A 22,117-nucleotide genomic window follows, 5' to 3' on the forward strand; every position below is an offset into this window, starting at 1 on the left:
ACAAATTGAACACACGAGCAAAACCAGGCCTGGAAACGGGAGAATCAAGCACTGGCAGCCCATTTTTTTCAAGCCAGAAGGCACAAGAAACCAAAATTGGGAGCAACTACACAGTCTAAGTAAACATCTAATAAAATGGGGGGAGGGGAAGGGGCCCTTAAGGCCAAACACTTGCAAGAAACAGCTGAATCCAGGGATAGAGCCGTTAGACTTGTTCTCTGCTGCTGTATTAGAGATTAAGGCAGGGGACAGCAGCCGGGAGGATTCCAGTTGTTAATGGTGTTGCTGTGCTGGCTGCATCAGGGTCACCCTCTCCGCCACCCATCTTCTCAAGTCGAAATGCTTCTTAAGAACTGTGCACTCAGTCACACAGTCTAAAATTTTGGGTAGACCTGTGTGGTGCCAGGAGTTGGACTCGATGATCCTTATGGGTCCCTTCCAACTCGGGATGTTCTATGAATCTCTTTTCTGATGGCAGAAAGTGGAGGTTTGGCCTGCAGCACCTGCAGAACTGTTTCTTCGTGGAGGAAAACCCCCACGACAGCTCGAAGAGAAGCAAGAAGTGGCGAGGAGGACAAAGCCTGGTGAAACGCAGGAGGATGTGCTGCGGGCAGGCACAACCCTGCGGCACACCTCGTCCCCTCCACGCAGGTGCCCCGTGTGCCCTGGTGCAGCTCCTGGCCACGTCTGCAGGCAGCCGGGACCCCCGCAGGGCCCCCCCACCGTGACCACGTGCAGATGGCACAGGCTGCTGCTCCGCAAGCTCCCCCTGCTTCTCACAGGGCGCTGCATGAGATGCGACCCCTCCACAGGTTTCCTCCCAAGCATCAAAGTCTTATGGGAAGGGAAGAAGCTGCCGGAGATGAAAAGCGAGAGCCCACCTCTCTCCCTCTCCTCACTTTTCCTTCCTCTCCCTGCATTTTGTCGGCCAGCACGACCGTCTCTGTTGTGTTTGGATTGTGGTGGAGCACAGTAAAAGCAGCAGCAGCAATATGCAGCGTAATGAAGCAGGGAGCAGCGATGGCCCCCAAAGGACTCGTTTACTCCACAAATCTCCCTTCCACTCACTTTTTGCTAAGAATTTTAACACCAAACTTAATTGTAAAGTCGCGTATTGATTGGAAAATGCAAATGGCAATTTAAATGTAATCTAAGCTCCCAGCATGATCCCAGCTCCCAAGGAGGAGGAGCCACCCGCCTTGGGCCCTGCTGGAGTGTGTGGCCCAAACTGAGCCGGGCCAGGGACCTGGGGCCCCCCGGGCTGCCTGTGCACTCAGTACAGCATTCCCAGAAAGAATCTGGTGCATGTGCAATTAGGAGCTCATTCCTAGTAACAAACAGCTGGGGAAGCTTAGTCTCCCGGCCTAATTAACCCAATTCTCAAAGACAAGCGTCCAGCTACAGAAAAGCTCTTCCAATCCTGCAAGACCTCCTGAACGTATAACCAAAAGGACATCGCCAGCCAAGGGGTCCTGAGCACGGTGCAGAGCTGCACACCAGCAAAGGCACGGGCTGACTGCCACCGCAGGGGAAGGAGGTGCTGTCCTAAGTGTAGAGGGGCCTCAACACGACGTGCCTCACCCGTCCCATCGCACATCTCCACCTTCCCTAGATGTGAGTGGGGGGTAAGTGAGACAGAGCAGGCCACCCAGAGGGGAGCTGTTCTCAGCTGTGCTGAAGGAGGTGGAGACAAGGGACAGCCAGCCACCACACATCCATGGCAGCATACATCCTCCTAGAGCCCTTCCTCAGTCGAGCAAAGTCTCCGTTCTGCAACACCTAGCTTGGCCTCTCGCTTTGTGGTCAGCCTTCCCAGCCATCAGCCTGGGCGCTGGGCAGAAACCCCAAGCTCTGAGCACCAAACACGGTTGCTCGCAGTCCCTCGCATGCAGCCCTCTTCCCGCAGAGCTCAGGAAGAGATCACTGGTCTTAGTGACACGGCCTCAGGAAAGCCACAGGGCACCTACCCCTTCTACTGCTCCACATCGTCCATCAACTTCAGCTTTCAGTAATTTGAGCATGCACCAGGCTTCTTCTTCCAAGCAGAGGAATTAAATCACTCCCTAGGTTATCTACTGGTGGCTGCAGCACCCCAAGCACAGCATTTGTTGCCTTTAGCCATGCAGTGCACACAGAATCATAGAATGCTTTAGGCTGGAAGGGACCTTAGAGCTCACCTAATTCCAGCCCCCTGCCATGGGCAGGGACACCCCCCACTGGATCAGGCTGCTCAAAGCCTCATCCAGCCTGGCCTTCAGCACTTCCAGGAATGAGGCACCCACAGCTTCTCTGGGCAACCTCTTCCAGTGCCTCACCATCCACAGAGTAAAGAATTTCTTCCTTATATCTATTCTAAATCTCCCCTCTTTTAGTTTAAAGCCATTACTCATTGTCCTACCCCTACATCCCCTCCCCAGCTTTCCTGCAGCCCCCTGTAGGCACTGGAAGGCTGCTACAAGATCTCCCCGGAGCCTTCTCTTCTCCAGGCTGAACAACCTCAACTCCCTCAGCCTGTCTGTAGGAGAGGTGCTCCAGCCCCTTCATCATCTCTGTGGCCCTCCACTGGACTCATTCTAATATCTCCCTGTCCTTCTGGCGCTGGGAGCCCCAGAGCTGGATGCAGGGATCCAGATGGGGTCTGATGAGAGCAGAGCAGAGGGGGACAATGCCCTTCCTGGCCCTGCTGGCCGCGCTGCTTTTGATGCAGCCCAGAATACTGTTGGCTTTCTAGGCTGCAAGCACACATTGCTGGTGGTGCATCAGTTTCACTGTCCATGTCACTGAGGAAGATGTTGAACAGTGCCGGTCCCACCATTTAACATGTGTCAGTGACATGGAGAGTGGCACTGGGTGCACCCACATGCTGAGCAATGTGACAGTCTGAGAGTGGCCAGAGGCAGAGGATTCTGCACGTCTGTCACTGCAGCGTAACTGGCTCTCTGCTCTTGTATGGCATGCAGGACTGCCACAACATGTGAATCTTACCACAGTCCCTGATCTTTCTCTGCCCTTCAAAGAGATGGCAAGCAATGAGACCTCCACAAGCTTCCAAAAGGGCAGCTCCACATCGGGGCAGGGCAATCGTCACCTGCCCTGAATCTTTGCTCCTGTTCACACTGATGAACCTAAGTCACCTCCCTCTCTTGGGGTGTTACTGGGAGGGGGCTGATGGCACAGCAGGGATGGTGAAGCCCTGCAGCACTCTGACATTGCTCTGTATCCACTGTGCTTTGTGTCCACACCAACCTCATCGCCCCACAGCCTGTGTAAGGATATCGGCCTGTCTTCTCCTTCAGGAACAAAGTTCTGTACCCTCCTGAGATACTGCAGAACAACCATTTAATTCAAGCAGTGGGAGGCAGCAGCTTCCGAGTGCCAAGGTATCTCTAGAGACAGGTCACAGCCGTGCTCCGGGGCCTCAGCACTGCCCCAACAACTCCAGCACGGTGCAACACAATCCGCCAGAGCCCTGGGAGGGAGAACCATTAACATAAACCAGAGCCCACCGTTCTGACAGCCAAAACACTGCTTCCCCCAGCATCACTGAAGGCTCCTGTAATAATATTGCCAGGATCTCCTCTGCAAACCAGCTCCCACAGCTCTGGCTACCTGAGGAACCGCTCCTGAACCTGGGCAGGGACCAAGCTCTGACGAGGCAGCACTTTGCTCTGGGCTCTGCCGGCGAGGTGCTGCTGTACAGACCGGCCACTTCACACGGGTCCTGGACCAGATGGGCTGTTTGGCACCTACTTCTTGCGAGGCACAGGAGTGAAGCACATGCTTGTTTTTGCAGACCTAGGCTTTTGCCTGTCTCCACTTGTTCAACGCGGTAATACCACTGCTCTGCCTACAGCACGGAATGACTCCACAGTGCCTCGGAAACACTGCGAACTCCAGCAGAACAGACAAGGCCAGGCCCAGTCAGCAACACACAGAGACACAGGAGCAGGAAAAGAAAGCATCTTGCCCTGCTGATTGAAAGGAAACCCTGGAAAAGGCAACCCAAAGGCCCAGAGACCAAAGGACATGGAAATGCTTCCAGGATCAGACCGGACCTCCTGCAGTCATCCAATTTTCCAGTCAGCAGTGTGGTTTGGGGGAGCCAAGTCAGGTCGCACTCAAGGCTTCAGCTGCTGTACTCAGCCTCCCCGTCCCTGCTGCACAACTTCTGCCACTGCTTCCCCCACTGGCTGACACAATCAGAGCGCAGAGGCGCTGCCACCACAAACCAGCTTGCACCGCGCTGACATGCAGCCAGCAGGCGTAACACCCAGCACGGAGACAGGGCTCGGACCGTGCTCCTCGTAACCCACCAGCTCGGTGCTAGGTGCTGTACAGGCACACTCATCACCTCCAGCCCACGGCCTCTCCTGCAGGGTGAGCAGGGGCAGCTGGCCCTGCTGGGACCAGAGGGGAGCAGCGTGGCCAGAGGGGCAAGCTGCCTGCCCATGGGAGCAGTGGAAGGAACAGGTAAGGGAGCTTTAAGCCCTGCTCCAGCCAGATTAGAAAAAGGACCCACACCCTGGAGAGAGGAGGGGCATGACCTGGCACACACCAATATGCCCATGCTCAGGCTGTGTGTGCCGCTGGCTCACTGGAAGCAGAGCCTCCCATGTGAGACCCCGCAGCCCCTGCCCAGAGCCCAGCACTGCTTGAGCTGCCCCTGCTCCCCTCCTGCCACTCCAACACAGCTCCCTTCCAGTGCTGCTGCCCTGTCCTGAGCGCTGTCCCAGTGGCTCTGACCCTATCCTGCCTTGCACTAACTATCACTGTGTGGCAACACTTTGCTGGACTGGAAAAACGCAGCAGGATGGAGGAGCTCCAGTGGTGGCAAAGTGCCCCTTCTGTGTACCCACCGCCCCGTTCCTCAGTCACCCTGACCTTGCCGGGTCACACAATCATGGAACAGTTTGGATGGGAAGGGGCTCCAAAGCCCCCCGGTGCCACCCCCTGCCATGCCCAGGGCCCCCTGCCCCCAGCCCAGGCTGCCCCCAGCCCCATCCAGCCTGGCCTTGGGCACTGCCAGGGATGGGGCACCCCCAGCTCCTGGGGGCAGCCTGCGCCAGGCCTCATCGCCCGCAGAGGGAAGGATTTCTTTGCAATTTCTAGTCTAAACCTAGCCCTTTAGTTTAAAACCATTACCCTTTGTCCTGCCTGGGTGCTTCCCGAGGTCTCTTTCCCCAGGGAACGTTCAGCACAAGGTGGAACCCACTCAGGACGCGGAATCTGCATCCTCCCACCCCACTGTTCCTGCGACGCAGAGCTGGGACCGGCCCCGCACGCACAGCAGCTCAGCTCGTGGGCAGGCAGGGCAGAGAGAGGCCAGCTGGGGCCAGGGGAAGAAAAATGGAACCGCAGCAGCAGGCACAGAGTGCGTGGCACAGAGTGCATGGCACAGAGTGCATGGCACAGGCTCGGCCAGGTGCTGCATGGCGGTGTGCAGCTCGGCCTTGCCAGCAGCGCAATGAAAGCCTGGTGGAAACACCACGCAGCCCCCCCGCCCCGCCTGGCTCCCTCGCTCGCCCAGGTATTACCGATTGCTGCTTTCTGGCTGCCAGACAGGGGCAGGCAATGCTCTGGGGCGCTTCCAGGTGGCTTGAGCTTTCCCAGCAGCCAGGAGCCCAACGGGGACGAGCAGCTGCCTCCCCCTGACACAGACGGGCTCATGGGCACCGTGCTCGCTGCGTTTTGCCGTTGCCCACCTGCCCACCAGGAGGAGAGCCCCCTGCCTCCGGCCACAGGGCACCCGGGCAGAGCGGAGCAGGAGCAGAGCACCGAGGCTGCGGGGGCTGCGCGGGGGCCGGGGAGCGGGCGCGGGGCACGGATGCCCTCTGCTGGAGCCGCTCTGCAGGCCGTGCAGCCCCCTCCCCGCACCCAGCGCCCGCGCCCCGGCACGGGTGCCCTTGGGTCCAGGCAGGCGTGCGGTCCCCAGGCACCCACTCGGGTTGCTCCAGGCACCCCCGTGTCCTGTGCCGAGCGAAGGCACCCCTGGCCTCGCGGCCCCGACCCAGGGAGCCTGCCCTGACTGGGGATGAGGGGAGGGATCGAACCTGCTTCATGGGAATGGCCCGCCCGCTGCCGATACTGTCCGCTTTACACTCCGGCACCTTCTTCTCCCGCTCTGGGTCCGCGCCCTTTCGAGACTGGAAGAGAAGAGACAGAGGTCCATTAGAGATGGGAGACGGGAGGGACGCGCACAGCCCCGCCGTCCCCGTGGGCTGCCAGCGCAGACCCGAGCAACCTCTCTCCCCCAGGCCGGGGCTCCCCGCACACGGAGCAGCCAGCGTCCTGCCCGTCCCCTCGGGGGACTCTCCAGCCCCGGCCTCCCCGCAGCCTGGCCTGTCCCCCCACAACTGCAGGCAGAGCTGTCCTAGCAGAACCGGGCTACCTGACCCCCCTCCCGCGGGGCACACAGGACATGGCGACAGACAGAGATGGCATGGGATGCAGGTGGAGCATGGATGGAAGCAGGAGAGGCTAAGGCAGTGAAAGGAAGTCACACCTCTACTAATCCAACAGATTTATTCTGGTAACACACTTGCACCATACAAAGTAGCACAGGTCACCGGGCAGAGATACCAGCCCCTTACAAAAGAGCATGGACAATAAATATCTATCACACGGCTAGAGAGTTGAGAGCAAAACCCGCCAGCCCCCGAAGGCGGCTGCGGTGAGAGCAAACTCCAATAAATACAATATGAAATATACAGTCTGTTGAGCAGAACTCATTCAAAGTGCTTAAGACAGAGGAAAATATCAAGTCATACACGGCATGGAGCACAATCAATACATTCAGAATCACAACAATGGCAGAAGGGCAGCGGCAGCGTCTCTCTGGAGCGTCCTACACACCCCCTCAGTCCGGGAGCGCCCCATGTGCTTTGGATCAGAAAGGGACACGAGCCCCACGCGCCTGGGACACCAATTCACTGGCTTTTGGGCCCAGAACAAAACAAAGAGATTGAAAGAGAAGAAAACTAAAGAGACATAGATGGCTGCTCTGCTGCGAGGAGGAAGAGGAGGAGGAGCAGGAGTCCATGCAGGCTGCAGGAGGTGCAGTAGGGAGGAAGGAGCTGAGTGCTAGCGCAGGCGCTAACAGCAGCTCCCGCAGGCAGCAGCAAAGCGTCTTTTGGCCCATCCAGCTCCACTCGCTGCTGTCGCCCGGTCCCGGCGGGTCTGCAGGTCTTCCCATCCCATGAGGGTCGTCCGCCTGGCATCCCCGAGCATGGAAAGTGCCTAGACAGCATCCAGCAGGCCCAGAAATGTCCCAGCTTAAAGTGCAGGCGCAGGCCGTCTCAGCGCTTCCTAGACTTTACATTGGGGGGATTTAAAAGGCTCCTGCGTGTCTCCGAGGGGGGGACCCATGCTGGCTGGAGGGCGGGCGAGCCTCTAATCTTAGATCAATCCCAGTGCCCATCCCTTATCCGGCCCTGGAGAGGCAATGAAAAGTGAGAGAATTTGTACAGAGGTGCCGTGTGTAACCACCTGGATCTTCTAATTTGGAAGGAGTTGGAAAGGCCTTTTTGTTGATGAAAAGTTGGAAACAGTGGCACATATCTGCAAATATCGAAAGAATAAAGAGTTTGGCAAGTTATACTCAGAACACGGACACGAGTCTGTCAGAGATGGGGCGCCAGCGGACAGGCAGACAGACAGGCCACGGAGCAGGAGCCGGCGGCAGCAGCAGTCGGGGCGGGGGCTCGGGCGGGCGGCTGTCTCCACCTGGTGGTCCCGGCACGCAGACCCCCGTGCCGGGAGCAGGGGCGCGGAGAGCGGGAGAGGAGAGGAGAGGAGAGGAGAGGAGGAGGAGAAGGACAGGAGGAGGAGGAGGAGGGCTGGAGAGGAAGGAGACGGGCACAGCTCGGGGCTGGGAGCACGGCCATGGGGGCTGCGGCTGCCCCCGGAGCGGAGCGCGGCCCTGCCCCATGCTGAGCCCCCACAGGGCAGCCCCCGGGAGCACAGGGACGGGGGCTGCAGGCTGCACCTATGCTGCCCGCCTGGGTAAAGCTAGTGGCAGAAAAAGCCTTCCCTTCCCTTCTTCCCTGCTCTTCCTGGCCCTGTCCCACTGCGGGAGGAGGTGTCAGGAGCTGCTGCTGCTGCCACAACCAAATGGGGTGAAGACTTCAATGTGAGCCATGTGTGTGCACCAGCACAAGAGCAAGCGAGTGAGCGTGAGCCCCAGCACCACGGCAAGTGAGCACGAGCCCGGGATGAGCACAGGTGAGCCCCACAGCGAGAGTGAGCAAGCTTGAGCCCAGAATGAGTGAGCAAGTGAGAGCCCTAGACGGATGGTGACGTCCACAGCAAATAAGCATAAGCCCCGCAGCCAGCCCTCCTCCCCCCATGAGCGTGTGCCCACACCAGTGAGCTGAGCATGGCACTGACAGGCTCCAGGAGGAGCAAGAGAGCGTGAACATGAGCTGACGGCGAGTCCAGAACCCGTCGGCGCGCAGGCGAGCAGGATGGGTGGCAGCAGTGCATGAGCGCCCGTGCGCACTGGTGCACAGCAGCAAGCATGAGCGAGAGAAACGGCGGGGAGGGAGGAGCAGCATCCATCAGCGCTCGAGTGCAACAGAAAGCGTGACCACCGACAGCAGGAGACCGGCAGGGCACTGCCAGGGCGTGAGCACACGGAGGGGAGGAGCAGTGAGGGAACAACCATGCGTGCAGAGCCACGGGGCCGCTGCAAAGGGCGGCGTGAGCTGCGGGGAGGAGGCTGGGGGCAGCCCCCCGCCAGGCAGCGCAGGGACCTGGGCGGGCACGTGCGGTGGGGGGGCTGGGAGCACGTGCACACAGAAGGGGATGGGGGGGAGAGGCGAATGGGGAGCGCATGGAGCATTCAGGACATCGGAGGAGAAGCTTCCAGGATGTCAGAAGCTGGGGCAGATGGATGCACTCCCAGCACAAGGAGCCGGGAGAATTTGGGATGCCAATAGTGCAGGGAGAGGGATGGGGCGCGTGAATTAGGGTGATCTGGGAGTGGAGCAACGGCAGCTGTTCACACGGGGCAGCGTGGTGCAACACGAACAATGACTTTCTGGTGGCCAGTTCCACAGACAGCAGACACGGGTGTACTGAGCAATGGTGGCTGGAAAGCACACTGAGATGGGGCGGAGAGAGGGCCTCAGCCCGGCACATTTAGGCGGGTACAAGGGGGAGAGGAGCACGTTTATGTGGGGGGCAGGGGACAGCTAACCTAGATACGGGGCTGAGAGTACGTGTGTGCTAACAGCAAGGGGAAGCTCACGGGCTGTGCTGACAGCAAGGGTAAGTCTGTGGGCAGGACTCCGTGCACGGGTGTGTGCACGGTGTGAGAGCATGCCAAGAGGCAGGCTGCGGTTCAGCCAGCAGGTAACAGCTGCAAACATCCCTGCACCCTGGGGCGCCACGGCCTCGCTGCCTCCCTAACGCCTCCGCTCCCCGCTGCCCTCCCTGCCTGCCCCCTGGCAGTTCCCAGGCGCACTGCTCAAGTCACAGGGCGTGGGGCTCGGGTACCAGAGCGAGGGGCCCGGTGCCACGTGCCGGGCTCTGCACAGCGCCGTCTGGCACAGCCCAGCAGCGGGGGCTTCACGCCACGCTCTGGGGACGCCGTCCCAAGGAGAGGAAGAGCAGAGGTCGCTGGTGCTGTGCACACGCAGGGTGCAGCTCTGCCCAGCGACGATCAGAGCTCTGCTCACGCGCACGCTGCACACACACCAGCGTGCCCCGTGCGCACCCCTCGCTCTCAGGCGCTCACCCACGCACGCATGCACACCCCAGGAACGGTGCTCGCTATCGCGGTCCTACACATGCAGAAGGCTCCTTCCCTCCTGCACCCCCTGCGCCTCTGGCCCTCCCTGGCCAGCAGAGAGAGGTTCACCTACAGCCTAGCGCACCAAAGCCTGCGGGGCGAGACTGCTGTGGACCTGCTCCCTTCCCCTCTCCCGGCCTCCGAAGCCGCACCCCAGCGCTCCGCAGCCCCGCGTGGCTTACCGTGAAAATGTTGGAGCGCCGCTTGGACTGCTTGCGGATGGGGGTGGGCGTGTTGGAGGCAGCAATGGTCTCAATCCGCAGCTCTCGCTGGCTGATGCTAGGGGTGGAGGGCACAGAGGAGGAGTAGTCACTGAAGGCTCCTCCGCCGTTGGTGGCCTAGGGCGAAACGAGACGGGGACACTCAGCGAGAGGCAGGGCCGCCGGGGGCACGGCTGCAGGGACATCTTCTGCCTGCACAGCCCCGTGCACCGGGGCAAGGAGCTGCGGCACAGGACTGGGACGTGGGAGACACCCTGCTCCGTGCCTGGCTCCTACCCTGTGGGGGACCCTGGGAGAGCTGCTTCCCTTCTCTCTGCTCCAGTTTTTCCACTGGTAGAACAATAAAATCCTGGAATTGACAGGGAAAAGCAGCAAACAGTCCCAGGGATGCTGGCTGCGGTGCAACATGCCAAGGACGCCTGTCCTGATGGAGCCTGGTGTGAGGGCACAGAGGCAGCAGGAACCACGCGGCCCCTCACAGCCTGGCTGCCTCTGTTCTCAGAGCAGCACAGGCCCAGCACAGCCCAAGCCTCGCGCTGCCTGCTGGAGAGAACCCACCTCTCCTCGGGGGCCCCTAAACACAAAGCTGCGAGGAAGCCTGGAGCCGCCTGGCTCCCCGGCCCTGTTGGTCCCCCCTCCAGTCTCAGCTACGATCCCAAGGGGGACGTGCAACCCTGAGTCAGGCCCTGGCCCCTGCAACACCTTGAAGCGTTGGGTGCCGTGAGTCGCGATCATGCTCGATGTGAAACTGCTGGGTTTGGGGTTTATCCGAGGAGACCTCAAGGGTGGCACAGGCCTCTCGTGCCTGTGGGCCTCTGTGGCCTCAGCTGCAGTGGCCGTGTCTGGAAACACATGGGGCAACATGCTGCATCTTCTCTAAGTAGCTTAACTACTGGGAGAGGGGCAGGCCCAGCCGCATGGCTCGCCTGAGATGGGTTCCTGGCATCCCGGGCTCTTTTTGGCTGTTCTGATCCTTGAACTGTATTTTAAAAGTATGTTGAAGAAACTGCCCCTGCGGCCTAGGAGAGCTCTGGAGCCCTCTGGGGAGCTGCCAGCCCTCAGCTCACTTGCTGCAGTCAGCGGTGGCCGGGGCCTCTCCTGTGTGCAGAGCAGAAAGCAGGAGCACAGCACGCGTGGAACATGGATCCACCAAGGATGCTCAGTGAGAAAACACTGCCTGCACACTGTGCCTGGTGGGATCTGAGCCCTGCTCCGTGACAAGCAATTAAGAAACATTAGAAATGTGAAAGAGGCTATACAGGCACTGCAGCTGCTGCAAGCCACAGCCTAGTCTCCTAAAAAAAAAATTGCAGCTTTCACTCAGGCTATGTAACCCATAACTCATGCTACAGCCTGTCTCATCTCTTATGAGCAGAGGAGGAGAAGGCACGCAAAAGAGAACTTGAGAGAGGAAAGTGCCACCCAGGAACCAGCCAAGCAGGGACCACTGCTGCTGGAGGCAGTGAGGTGTGCTGCAGGGAAGTCCAGTGTAGAGGGGGCCCGAAATGGACGTCCTTCATGGCCTCACATGGCTCCCTGCATGGGTTACGGTGTCTGTCCCATTGCCAGGACCACCGGGAACTGGAACAGCCCCAGGCTGGGCCTGCAGCAGGGAGGTAAAGCCCGCGGGGAGCCATGCAGTGACGGCCACCACCTGCAGCTGGGGCTGAGGGCCCTAACTCCATGCTGCAGGCAGGGCAGCAGAAGCGAAAGGTGCTCTGCTGCCTGCCCAGCAGGGAAAGGAGCCTCACGCCACGGGGACTCGGGCTGAGCTGCTCCCTGCACCAGCCTGCCACCACACGCAGCTCAAAAAGGAGCAGGCAGCCAGGCAGCTGCTCTGTGGCTTCCAAGAAAGCCCTGCTGCAAGGCGGTGTCCCTGCAGGTGTGGGGCTTGGGGTGTCTCAGGTCTGTGCAGAGACAGGAACACTTCTGGTGCACTGGTACCGACAGGGGACCTGGTCTGCTTGCACTTCTCTGGGCAGAGAAGAGGCCGGGCACTCTGTGCGGAGTGCACGTCACCAAGAAGGTTCTCTGGAGGCCATCCAGCCGACAAAGCCTGTGCTGCACAAGGGATTTCTGCTGGCAGGTCCCACAGGAGCCAGGACCACGAGGGACACGCAGAAGCAAAGCAACACGCCGTCCTGCCAGCGACTCCTGAAGACAGCCCCTGCACTCCACAGGTTCTGCAAACGCGGTGATGACTGAAAAGGTGCAGAAAGCGAGGGCCAGAGAGTGGAAGAGAATCTGCTGACACAGCCCAGCTTTATGATCAGGCGTAACACCACCTGCACAATCAGTATTTAATTGATGCATAACGTGCAAACTATGTCAAAAATAAAATTGAAGATGTATGAGGGAAGAGATGGTTGATGCTGCAACACAGAGAATGGGCTACCCAAGAAGGGGGGCAGGCAAGGCTGCCAGTAGCCCAGTGACTGCTCCGAGGTGCTCTCCTGGCTGGCTCTGAGGGCTTCAGCTGCCTTGTCAGCACGTTTATGAAGGCTGAGGTTCCTCTTCAGTTCAGAAGAGGCTGTAGAGTTTGAGCTCCTGCCACAGCAGCTGGGGCAAATACTGTTTATGTTAGGTGAGACATTAAAGCTCCTGACAAGAAACTGCTAAATTGCGTTTTATATTTTACATACTCCCTGTAACACTGTTTTAATTTTCTGCCGAGCCAGAAAAGCTTTCTTTACCCTGTAAATTTGTCTAGTGCTGGGGACAAGTAAAGGACATTGCCTTTCCTGACCTGCTGGTGTCCCATGGACACCCAAACCTCAGGAAAGGCACAAGGGCTGGAGGGTGCCGTGCACAAGCTACGGAGGCTGATGTGTGGGCTGGCACCACCCCATTAGTGCTGTGCAGAGGAGAAATCCCCCAGCAGTGCAGCCGCTGGTTACACAGGCAATCCTGAGCCACTTGACTGCTCAGCTGCAGCAGGCTGCCCAAAGGCGTCAGCAGAGATCCAGGGACCCGAAACAAATCCTGAGCATGTGGGAGAACCCTGACAAGATGACAGGTCTGGGCAGACGCCTCATTTTTGCTCCTGGCAGTTGTTTTGCTTGATCTACCTAAACAACCACCTGTGGTCGCTATTGCAACCTAAAACACAGTGGAAGCTGACGGCTTAGTAAAACACACGTAGGAGATCCTTCCTACCAGTGTGTAATGGGTGCACGCTGTGAACTTCAAAGAACACCGACAGTGCTATAGGGTGCTGCAGCAGGGAAGAACTCAGCCAAAGTGAAAACGTAGTAACCCTTGGTGTGCAAAGACAAAGGTGGAACAGGGAGTGAAATCTGGGAAGGGCTGTGAGTGGAAGAGTGCAAACAAGCAGCAGCCACCGACTCAGCACCTGCACAGGGACAGGGAAGGAGCCAGAAGCGTACAGACCACGAAACCACAGTGGAGGGCATCAGGAGCTGAGCAGGCTGCTGGACGCAGGCTCCCACGAGGAAGTGCAGATGCCTGCTGCTCGAGCTGCTGCAACACACACACCAACTGCTGAACATGCTGCAACAGGCAGGGAGGTTCCTGGTACCGAGCACAGGTGAACTGCAGTTGGTGTTTCATTTCACTTGCAAACTTTAGGTTTCCAGTCCTTTTGTCTGCCCTCCTTAACTACAGTCTCGATAAACACTTTCTTTTTTCAGTCCAGAGGCTGTGCAGGACTGCAGACCAAGGCTGCTCTGTGAAAGTGGGGTGCACTGACCCGGGAAGGCAGATCAGTGGGGCCGGACACGCAGTGCAGAGGGACACGAACCCCAGGGGACCGAGCAGCCTGCAAGGTTCCGTGTGGGGTGCCTGTTACCTCCTGCCAGCTTCTGGGAACGAGTTCCCTGGCAGAAAGACAAACTTCCATCCCACAGCAAACAGGCAGCGATGACTCATCCCACAGCCTGGGGTACTCCTAAGGGCATCTCAGACCCTGAAGAAAGACGGAGAAAGGGGTAGGAACAGTAAGGAAATCAGGTGGAGGAACTCCCAGCGAGCACCTCAAGCCTCTGCTGGCCCACGGAGCTCCCACCCGCGCCCTGCAGGCAGGGGACAGGCAGCTGCCAGAGGGAGCGGGTGGCAGGGGCCGAGCGGAGGAACTGGAGCAGAGGAACTGGGCTCCCAGCCCATCCAACCTGCTGGCCCAGCCACAGCCAGGCAGGACACCTGAGAGGAGAGCCCGAGCCAGCAGGTAGACGAGAGCTTTCCCTGGGGACTGCTGGGCCTGGGGCATCCGAGGGTGTCTGAATGGGTGCCAGAAGCAGACCCGCTGCCCATGAGCCAGGTGCTGGCCCCGGTCCCTGCCCCGTGGGGCGATGCTGGGCACAGCGGTCAGGGTCACAGTGCTGGTGAACCAGCTGGGCCCTCGTAGGAAAACCTTGTCACAGCTGGCCCGCTGCTGCAGCTGGCATCTCTGCCTGGATGGGAGCACTGCCCTCTGTGGCACCACTCGCTGCTGTGGAATAAAAGCAAAATAACCCACGGCTCCCAAAGACAGAAAGGGAACCAGGGCAACTGGCTAGTTCAAGAGCTGCTTCGTAAATAGGATCACCCATCCTGCAAGGACACCACCACACGCCCTGCAGCACCGCTGCCACGGAGTCCTGCCCATTCGGGCAGCTGGCACGGCCACGAGGGTGTGGAAACCATCCATCACCTCTCAGCAGGTGGAGAAAGCTCTCCCACAGCTGGGTGACGAAACTCCAGGGTCTGCTGGGGCCTCTCTGCTCCCAGTAACTGCAAGGGACTGGCCAGACTGCCAGGACACCAGCAGTGTCCGCTTCCTAAAAAAATAGTTTGGCCTGGAATATTAAACTACTTCCAGAAGAGATGTCCCTACGACTAGGAAAAGAAGCAAGGCCGTGTCCCAGCCCCTGCCTGCCTGTAAGCAACCCTCTGCAGGGACCACTTGTCCCCAGTTCCAGAAGACCAGAGCCACCAGCAGCTCCAGAAGGCAGAGCTGCCTCGTGGCACCAGGCACCAAGCAGAATGCCCCTCTCCTCCTGGGGCACCACCATCCCCGGGCACACAGCTACAAAGGGAAACGCGCCCTGGCTGTAGCTGCTGCAGAAGGGAAGAGCGACAGTCCAGGGGAAAGGGCAGGCAACACCCAGCTGCACTACAAGACAAAACAAAGCTCCTAATTTGTATTCTTTGTCTGGCTTCTTTCCATCTCATCTCTATGCTAAATCCTGAGCTCCCAAATCCTTCCTTGAGGTCCTCGTCCCTGCCTCGGCACCTGCTAGCAGGGGCAAGTAAGAAACCCCGGAGAGATCCCCGTGCCCTTAAATAGCAAAAAGGCAGAACAGCCCTGCTCTGCAAACACCCTGTCACTGATTCCTCCCTGCTGGTGGCACAGTGCCTGCCCGTCTCCTCCCAGAGCTCCTCCTCTAGTTAGGGACCGCTGCTCTGGCTCCTGCTGGAGCCCCTGCCCTCCGCCTGCCACCACCACCACCGCAGCGCGCCCCTGAGCAGTGATTCCAGGCTGTTTTGCACCCTGGCTGCAGTAACTGCTGTGGCTTTGGCAGCTGCCTGTTCGCTGTGCTCGGTGCTGGCTGCGTTTCCTGCACGGGCAGCATGACACACACCCGAGTATGTGGGCTGCTTGGCCCGGGCACGTGACAAGCGTCAGGAACCAGCGCACTCGTGTTCCTCAAAGGCAGTTGGATTTTCTCTGGGGACACTGGGAAGCACTTCCAGAATCTGACTGCTGAGCCCAAGTGAGAATGCAGAAACGCTTCACAGTGTTTCACCATCACTCACCAGTTCCACTACTTCACACTCTATTTTTAGGAGAAGTACTTTCTATAATGGAACAGAAATGTGTAAACACCAAGGCAGAGATTACTGCAGCGGGTCACTGGGAACCAAAAGGGTTTGTGGTGAAGCCACAGAACACCCGAGGAACCAAAATTGACTTTGATCCTCACTGTGGCATCCAGGTTTGCCGAGCAAAGGGACAGGCAAAGCTTTAGACAGGTGCAGAGCATGGATGGGGAAGGGAAGACAGAGACAGCAGAAGCTCCTAAGGACATGGCCTGTCATTACTGCTGACACTGCTGCCATCCCCGCAATCAGTAACTACTTCTTGTTTAGAAAGGCCTCACAATTAGCTGCAATTTCCTTTTAGCTGCATGCTACATTACTTCCCTTTAATGGCTCTGGTTCACCAGAACTACCTAGGTCCCTGCAGCAAAGCCACAGGAGCACAGCAGGGTACTGAGAGGAAAGGCCCTGCCTCAGAGCCCAGGAGCCAGCATTCACCTCTACACAGAAGTCTTCTGCAAACCGGGCTGAAAGGGATGCTGCAGGAAGGAAAGTGGGGATGTTTCTGAGCAAAAATCTCTAACAAAGCTCCTGCCACACTGTTTGAAACCTCTTCTGATGCCCAAACCCTGCTTCCCCACGGCTGCCCTTAAATCCACCCCTTTTGTACTAGCACCATATTTTCTTAAAAAGTTCTTTTCTTTCACAGCTGTGTATTTCTGAGGTTGGGTTTGGTCCCTTTTCAGCCTTTGCTTTTCTAAACTAAACAAGCCAAGTGCTTGACATCCTCTTGCATTAGGGTCTCCTCCCTCCCACGAGCCTTTTTCTGTTCCTATGCCAGCTTTAATACATACTTACATGAGTGACTGGCATCAGACTGAGTCCGGCATCACCACACCCCATACACGGGGAACACATTTTTGTCCTCATTACAAACATGTTGCTAGGCATAGCGAGTGCCATTAGCACACACTTATCAGGACTCTTTTCATACTTTCGACATAGAAGAAAATATTAAACAAGTATTCAGCTGCTCCCTGAAGAACTCTGCCCGTGGCCATCCTCCACCCTGCTCCGATTCCCAAACAGACTGCCCCTCATTCCCAAAAGTATTTGACTATTTACAATTTGTCTGCTAAGAAAATCCTCTAAGTACTATACACACTTAAACCTACATTTTCTGGACTTTGCTCTTCACCTTGGATGCTTCCTGTTAAGATTCTCAAGAAGCCCCCACAACTGGGCATACTGCAGGGCACGGCACTGCTGCGTGTGTTTAGAAGGCAGCTGTGCTCTCTCTGCTTCCATCCTGAGCCCACTGGACACGAGCAAGCCCTGATCACAACGCCAGGCGGTTCTGGCTGCCAGTCAGGGCGCAGCGTATTCACTTACACAGAGACTTCATCTGAGCTGGCCCGTGCCCAGGTGCCCTGGGGCACCAGAAGCTGGCACAAGTCTGCAAAAATCTGTACAGATCTACTCACAGTCCAGCACTAGAAACCTATACAGGCAGGCACAAGCTTTACGTGGGTATGTCAAAAATGTTTATGTAAGGGTCAGAACAGTGGCTGCAGACATTACTCAGGCTTGTGTAAGAACAACCTCCCCGTGGTGGTACCAGAAGCTGTTCTGGGGCTTCACAGGTTTATACAACCTTGGGGTCAAAGCCAATCCCCTCATGAAGAAGCGTCAATCTAGCAGTTTGTTTTCCTAAACTGGCTTTGCTTTTTTTTTTTTTTTTTTTCAGTTTTACATGCTCCTCTGAGTCCTTAGCTACTCTCTTCCTCAGAAGTCATTTCATCTGTTGCTCATTGACGAGGTGTCCAGGGGCTCACGGCTGCTCTTGCTACATCGCCTGGTGTCTTTAAAAAACCCAACTGCTGTATTTGCTGCTCCCCAGTCTGACAGCACGGGGCCAAACAGACAGATTTGGTGAAGTCCTTGCTACAGATCCTATGACTTCAACACAACAATTGCTTTGGAGATTTAATCTACTGGCTTGACTGCCCGAGAAGCAGTAGAGTTCAGTTTCTCACGTCTTTCACCAGAGAGCCAGCTCGGCATGTATGCACACGCTGGGAATTGCAGCAGAGCCCTAATGAAACAAGGGTCTCCTTCAGCAGCCACCCGCTATGCCAGCCTGGCTCTGACTTGCCCCTTTTGCCACAGTTCTGCTTCCCCATGGTCACAGAACAAACACCTCCAGCTCCCTCCTCTGTGCTTCCCTCTGAATTCACCGCTGACCACCCCCTGCACAGACACCCCAAAGAAGCCCCCTGGCTGTGTATGTATACAAGACCACCAGGCTCCTGGCTCCAAGGGGAGCAGGACCACGAGCCCACTGGGCTTGCCTGCACTGCCGAGACAGCCCAAGGCCTGGCTCACAGACCTCCTGCTTGGCCCAAGAGCTTCCCTGTAGGTGCTCACAGCTCTGCAGAGCTGCTCCAGGAGCACTCCACAATCATTGGAGACCGTGAGCTAGATCCAGGGGTTTGTACAGGAAGCCTGACCACAGGGTAAGCAGCGAGCTGCTGGGCTGTGCAGAGGAGCCCCAGGTGAGTGCTCTGCTCTTCCAAAAGTTACTCCATGGCTGTAGTGTGAGTCTAAAGCTAGGCTAACAGGCCGGGTACTGAGTGCCCTCAGGGGTGGGAAGCACGGGGACACCCTGGCTTCTCCTGTTCCCGTTTCCCACCTGATTGATGTGAACAGAAGGAATGGAGGCCGCAGAGACAGACGAATGGCTGGGTGAGTTGGGCAGGGACTTGCAGGGACCGATGGAAAGCTGCTGCTTCTTCCGTAGAGCCACCACCTTCTGAGCCACTGGAAGAAAGAAAGGGACAGGGTCAGAGTCCAGAATACAACTTCCCCACCCGCCCCCAAATTTCTGGACTGCTTCATTGACACCCAAACCCTTCCTCTGACCAAGGCCAACACCTGGGGCTCGGGCTGTGCCGCCCCATATTAGCAAGAAGGATTTCTGCAGGACACCCAACTTTGAGATCCCGCTGCTGCCACTGCCACAGCGCACAGCTGTAGGTGACGGTGTGCCAGCAGCTCTTCCAGCAGGGCAGGCCTCCCACGCTGAGTCCCCAAAGGCCATCCCACTCTATTAGGGTGCCGCACAGAGCAGTGGCTTCATGTGGACACCAAGGAGCCACCCGGAGCCCCGGGCTGCTGCTGGAGCATCCCGGGGCAGTCTGTTCCCAGTCACCCCCTCACAGTGCCTACAGGAACCAGTTACAGACCGAGTACTTTGGGCAACGCCACCCCTGGGCTTGTGTGACACTCGTGGTCTCCAGATGGTCTAAAAACTGGCTTCAGAAACAACTCTCCCAGGTCCTTCAAGCTCACTGCCTGATGTCAAAAGCCCCAAATTCCACTTCAACCTTCCCAGTCTCCTACCATGTCAGGAAACACACAGCTTGACCAAAGAGGGTGGCAGCCAACTAGCTAGGCTGTGGGGAATCAGGAGGCACGCTGCATTTCCGTGCTGTATGTTCCTGTTCCATGCTGGCTGCATACCCCCTTAAGCACAAGGAAGAACACGACTCAGGGTGCTGGGATCACCACAGGCACTGACCAGCACCACAGCTCCAACCCAACGTGCCTCCTGTCGGGCACCCTGGCAGCAGAGGAGCTGTCAAGTTTCCTTTCCAGAAGAATGGAAGATGCTGCACCGTACACATGGCAGGACTAAACCCATCTGGAAAAGTCAGGTGCTGATAACAAATGCAAAGTCCTGTTGGGCCACTGCTGCTACCTGTCCGTCTGATACAGCTGGAAGCCTGTCCGGACTCCCAGGCTAAGCATTAGTCCCATAAATAGCAGGAACCCCTCCTACACCCACCAAGCATACCCTGTTCATCTGCTGTTTCCTTCCTACTCTCCTCCCCTCCGCCCTCTCCTCTTGCCAGCCTCATCCACCGTTTGCTATGTATGCATTTTCTAACTCGGACCAGGCACACCATGCAGAGCCCACCGCTGCCATCACGCCCCTGGGCTCTCTGAGGGCTGCCTGGGACAGGCAGGATGCAGGACTGGCGATGCCACGGGGATGAGACACCCCCAGCTAAGACAACGTGGCCCTCAGAGCTGGAACTTCATGGCCACAGCCCATAGCTTTTAAGCCTTGTAAGAGGAGCTGATCTCCGGGGTGCAGCAGCAGACCTGGGGCAACAGATACCAAGCTCGAGAATACCTCTGCTTGCCTCCCTGAAACTGAAAGGAGAACAGCTGAGGCTGCTGATTTAGCGGTGAATTTCTACCTGCTGCAAGTAAACCAAGGCTTTCGATGCAGAGCAGAGTGAGGTCTGCAGGACGCAGACCCCGATCGCAGGCAGAGGTGCAGTCTGGCCAGCAGGTTCAGTGGGGACAGCAGCACTGCCCCGCACAGGCTGCCTCAGAAGAGTCCTGCTCCTGCTCAGCCCAGTGACAGGGAACGAGGGCGGCTCGCTGAGTTGCCACTGGCAGCTGCTGCTTTTTTCAGTCTCTCCTTGCTCTGCACGGAGTCTACGCGTGTCTTCACTACCACTTACTGGCTTGGTGACCTGACGTTATCTGCTTGGTGAAGAACTTCGTGGACCAGAGAAGGGGGGAGCACTGATGGAGCAGCAGCAGTGGAGCAGGGAAACCCATCAGGACTGGCTGTGGCTGGTGGAGGCCACAAGGAGTGCATGTTAGTGGGAGTTTTCTTGTCTTATTGACACCAAAGGGCAGAGTGCTGAGCAAAGACTTTTTTTCAGCCATACATTACTATTGAATGTGCATAAATTCATTTAACAGTTGTAGGATCAAACGTTCCCAGCAGAACGCCCACAGCAGGACAAACTGTAGCTAGGAAGACCTCAGGAATGCCATGGCAGCCAGAAACCCCCATCACAGTAAGAGGACATCCAAGCACCCACAGCAGAAGTCAAAAACCGTTCCAGACATCTCAAGCAGAGCAGAGTCCAAACTAGATGGGACACAACATGAGAAGATAAGGTCCTGCATGGCCTGCAGGGGAAACCTTTTTGCCTTGCAGGACAGGGGACTTTATGCAATTCAGGACAGCTTCCCAGAGTTTCATGGAAAAGGAACATTCAGGTCAGGAGCTTTCCCAGTACCCAGGATACAGCAGGTCCTATTGCAGAGGAAAAGGCAAGGTGAGAGGGGTGTCCTGGAACGGGCAGACTGAGAACATCACCAGTGGGAGAAAGCCAGGGATGGAGGAAGGATTCAGAACCACTCACCAGCAGCTGCTGCCTCAGGCCAGCAGCCTGGCACCGGCTCTGCCTTGCCGCTAGCCCTGGACCGTGAGTGGTAACAGTGGGACTCCTGATGAGGCCAGCAAACCACACAGCTGTTAGAACCTCACCGACCTTATCTGGGGCATCTTGAGGGCGGCTTTCAAGTTTCTGTTCAATGGGCAGAGGTTCCTCCAGTTCTTGAACATCATCAGGACTTTTTCAAGGATAAGTTCTGTCATCCCATAAGACTCTGTCTGGGGTCATTTGCTCGTGAAGATTTCTTTGCTCGCCATGCACAGCTCTTCGCTGTACAACCACTGAGCCCTGTCCCTCAGACTGAGCCTCTGTCCGGATTCTTTGACTGACATTTGTTTGCCAAATGTCACGTATGATGCTGCTGTATGTATTAGCACTTGAGCATCACACGTGGCATTTTAAAGCGTATCATTTGCACTCTGCCCTTGACATTCTGGAGCAATCTCCCTACAGATGCCAGCAGCAGCGGTCAGTGTGGGGAGGATATGGGGATGCAGAGGCAGCACATGTGAAGGTCTGTGGTGACCCACCCAGGACCCTGCAGAGAAATCCTCGGCGGTGTGACAGCACCTTCTGAAATCACAGGGCCTTGCACAACCCCTGTACAAAACCTCCTGGCCTCTCTATGAAGTGCTCCTGCCGAACAGCCCCCGAGAAGAGCCACACGCTGCCCTGCAAGAGGCGCGATGCTGCCCATCGCTGCGGTCCTGGAGCAGCCAGTTCACAGCCCCGCAGAAGGAGTGACACCCCGTCACGGTGCCCACTCAGGACACAGAAACCCACACAGCCCCACGGAGGGAGCCAGGACCACCCTTGGGCTTTCAAGCTGAAGTCCTGGACTGCACCTTGCTGCTGGGAGGGGAGACAAACGGCAGCAACACTGCCAGTACCTCAGCAGCAGGGGCCCGGCAGGCAGTGAGGAAGGCCACCAAGCTCTGCTGTGCTCTGCCAGTTCTGCTCTCCTCTCTGGTGCTTGGAGCCCTGCGAGGAGAGGACTTCACAGGACTTCTGTCCCTGGGCTTGCTGCTGAGGTGAAGCTCGGGAGCCAGCCCCAGCAGTGGCAGCACAGCTGCTGCCCTCCCGTG

At 57.6% G+C, this 22,117-nt stretch overlaps 1 protein-coding gene across 1 annotated transcript in view; it reads right to left on the bottom strand.

Annotated features, from left to right (window-relative positions):
- AGAP3 (ArfGAP with GTPase domain, ankyrin repeat and PH domain 3) overlaps nucleotides 1–22,117 on the bottom strand; it is a 129,385-nt gene that overhangs the window by 50,957 nt on the left and 56,311 nt on the right. Inside the window, 3 exon segments of the mRNA XM_032182154.1 lie at nucleotides 6,051–6,143; nucleotides 9,973–10,128; nucleotides 18,461–18,588. Coding sequence (XP_032038045.1) covers nucleotides 6,051–6,143; nucleotides 9,973–10,128; nucleotides 18,461–18,588 — 377 coding nt within the window.

This window comes from Aythya fuligula, chromosome 2 (genome assembly GCF_009819795.1).
Source record: "Aythya fuligula isolate bAytFul2 chromosome 2, bAytFul2.pri, whole genome shotgun sequence".
NCBI lineage: Eukaryota > Metazoa > Chordata > Aves > Anseriformes > Anatidae > Aythya > Aythya fuligula.